This window comes from Gavialis gangeticus, unplaced genomic scaffold (assembly GCF_001723915.1).
Source record: "Gavialis gangeticus isolate Ggan-Ray unplaced genomic scaffold, GavGan_comp1, whole genome shotgun sequence".
NCBI lineage: Eukaryota > Metazoa > Chordata > Crocodylia > Gavialidae > Gavialis > Gavialis gangeticus.
The window spans coordinates 6172714-6174508 of record NW_017729007.1 but is presented as its reverse complement, the minus strand read 5'-3'; the positions used below and the strand labels follow the sequence as shown (position 1 = coordinate 6174508).

Below are 1795 nucleotides of genomic sequence, written 5' to 3'. Positions count from 1 at the left end.
GACCCATGTTCATCTTGGAGTCAATGATGACTCCAAGAGCCTTTTCCGCCTCCGTGCTGACAAGAGGGGAGTTCCCTAACCTGTAGGTATGGTGCCGGTTGTTCCTCCCCAGGTGCATCACCTTGCACTTGTCTGTGTTGAAACCCATCCTATTCTCATCCGCCCACCCTTGTAACCTGTCTAGGTCTGATTGTAGCCTGTTGCTTCCTTCTAGTGTGCCCACGTCCCCCCACATCTTAGTGTCATCAGCAAATCTGAACAGGGTGCTTTTTACCCCCTCGTCCAAATCACTGATGATTTTCATCCCTGCCCTTTTCTGTTTTTACCTTTACCAAAGACAATGGCTCTGTCTGGTTTTCTTCTCAGTTTCTAAGGCCCTTTTTATGCTTCTCTTTCACATACATGTAGTCAAGCAGTAATCAAGAGACCTCTTCTGCCAACATACTTAAAATTCCTGAGTTACTTGGAAGGTGCATTTGCATAAAGAGGTAACCTGTCCTTGGGCCTGAATGTATGAAGAGGGCAAATGCTTCCTGTTCAATATGGGTTATCGTCAGTTCAAGAATTATTAGAAATCTCTTAACACCTTTCCATGTCTGGCTCACTATCCCCTATTCAGTTTATCAAAATACATTTTCAAGGGCAAAAGAAAATTGTAAGGAAACATCTCACCTTACAAGGAAGGGAAAAATCTAGCTTCAGGTTATTGGTGAACATAAACTTTATCTCCCTAGTGTTAATAAAGACACTAAAACAATAAAGAACAAGATTTAATTTTAACTGAGCTTCACTAGCCCATCTTTTGCAATGGCTAAAGGTGATAGTTTAGAAAAATATTAATCCGAGGCAGCTACTTAAAGGCCATCTGATTTTTTGGTAGTTTCTGCAGGGAAGCTGAGCCTCCAGTCACCAACGATGAAGATTTTCAGTCAGCTGTTGGTCTTTCGAAGGTTCCTGCTCATTCTCCTCACCCCACTGCTCTTGCTTCCACTGCCACTCATCATCAGAACCAAAGTAAGTGACCTAGTATACAAGGCAATTATATACATTTCTGTGAATCTCCAGTGCACATTCAGAAAGGTTAGCTTCTCAAGTATGTTTGCATCATCAATTATGAAATATGTTTGCATCATGAATGCTTATCCTGTAATGGCATTTCTACAGAGATATCTAAAATAGAACAGCCATAATGCAAATGTCAGTGGCAGTTATTCTAGATTTGGCTTCATATGTATTTTCTCTCCTTAGGCTTAGATTTCTCATTTAATAGTGAGAACTGAAAATCCAAATCATCCAGACAGCTTTGAAAATCCTGCCCTTAGTATTTAATTTTGGTCACATTGAAAGAGCTTGATCTATTTGCAGTATATTTTGCCATGGCTTTAAGATTTTTTTCCCATGTATTTTGCCTTTTAAAGATTACTATGTTTTTTTTATTATTATTCTAAAGGAGGGAAATTATGGTTTCTTTTCTGTTTTTTACTTTAAAAAAACAGAAACATTAACTCTTGTCTAACCTGGAGTCACACTGGAGGAAAAAGAACCAGAGTAGAAGCCTGTCCCCGTGTTTAATTGAGTGGGACAGAAGGTTAAAAGTGCCTTCATTGAGCTGCCTTGAAATGCAATTCATGGGGCTGAGATATTTCACAATGTCTTCAGTACATCATGTGTCCCAGTCCTTCCCCATAAATTTGTAGGCTTATCCATAACCCATGTTCCCAAGACCCAGAGTGCAGAGGAAGGAGTTTGCTAAAGAAAAGACCAAATTCTTCCTTGCAGCCCCCTCCCCCGCCCA

General features: G+C 40.2%; 1 protein-coding gene across 2 annotated transcripts in view; it reads left to right on the top strand.

The window, feature by feature from the left end:
- The window catches only part of SLC13A1 (solute carrier family 13 member 1), a 135449-nt gene that overhangs the window by 71981 nt on the left and 61673 nt on the right, over positions 1–1795 (top strand). For both annotated transcript variants that reach the window (XM_019509270.1, XM_019509269.1), the window contains exon 2: positions 881–1014. In XM_019509270.1, coding sequence (XP_019364815.1) covers positions 916–1014 — 99 coding nt within the window. In that variant the 5' untranslated portion in view covers positions 881–915. The remainder of the gene's footprint in view (positions 1–880; positions 1015–1795) is intronic.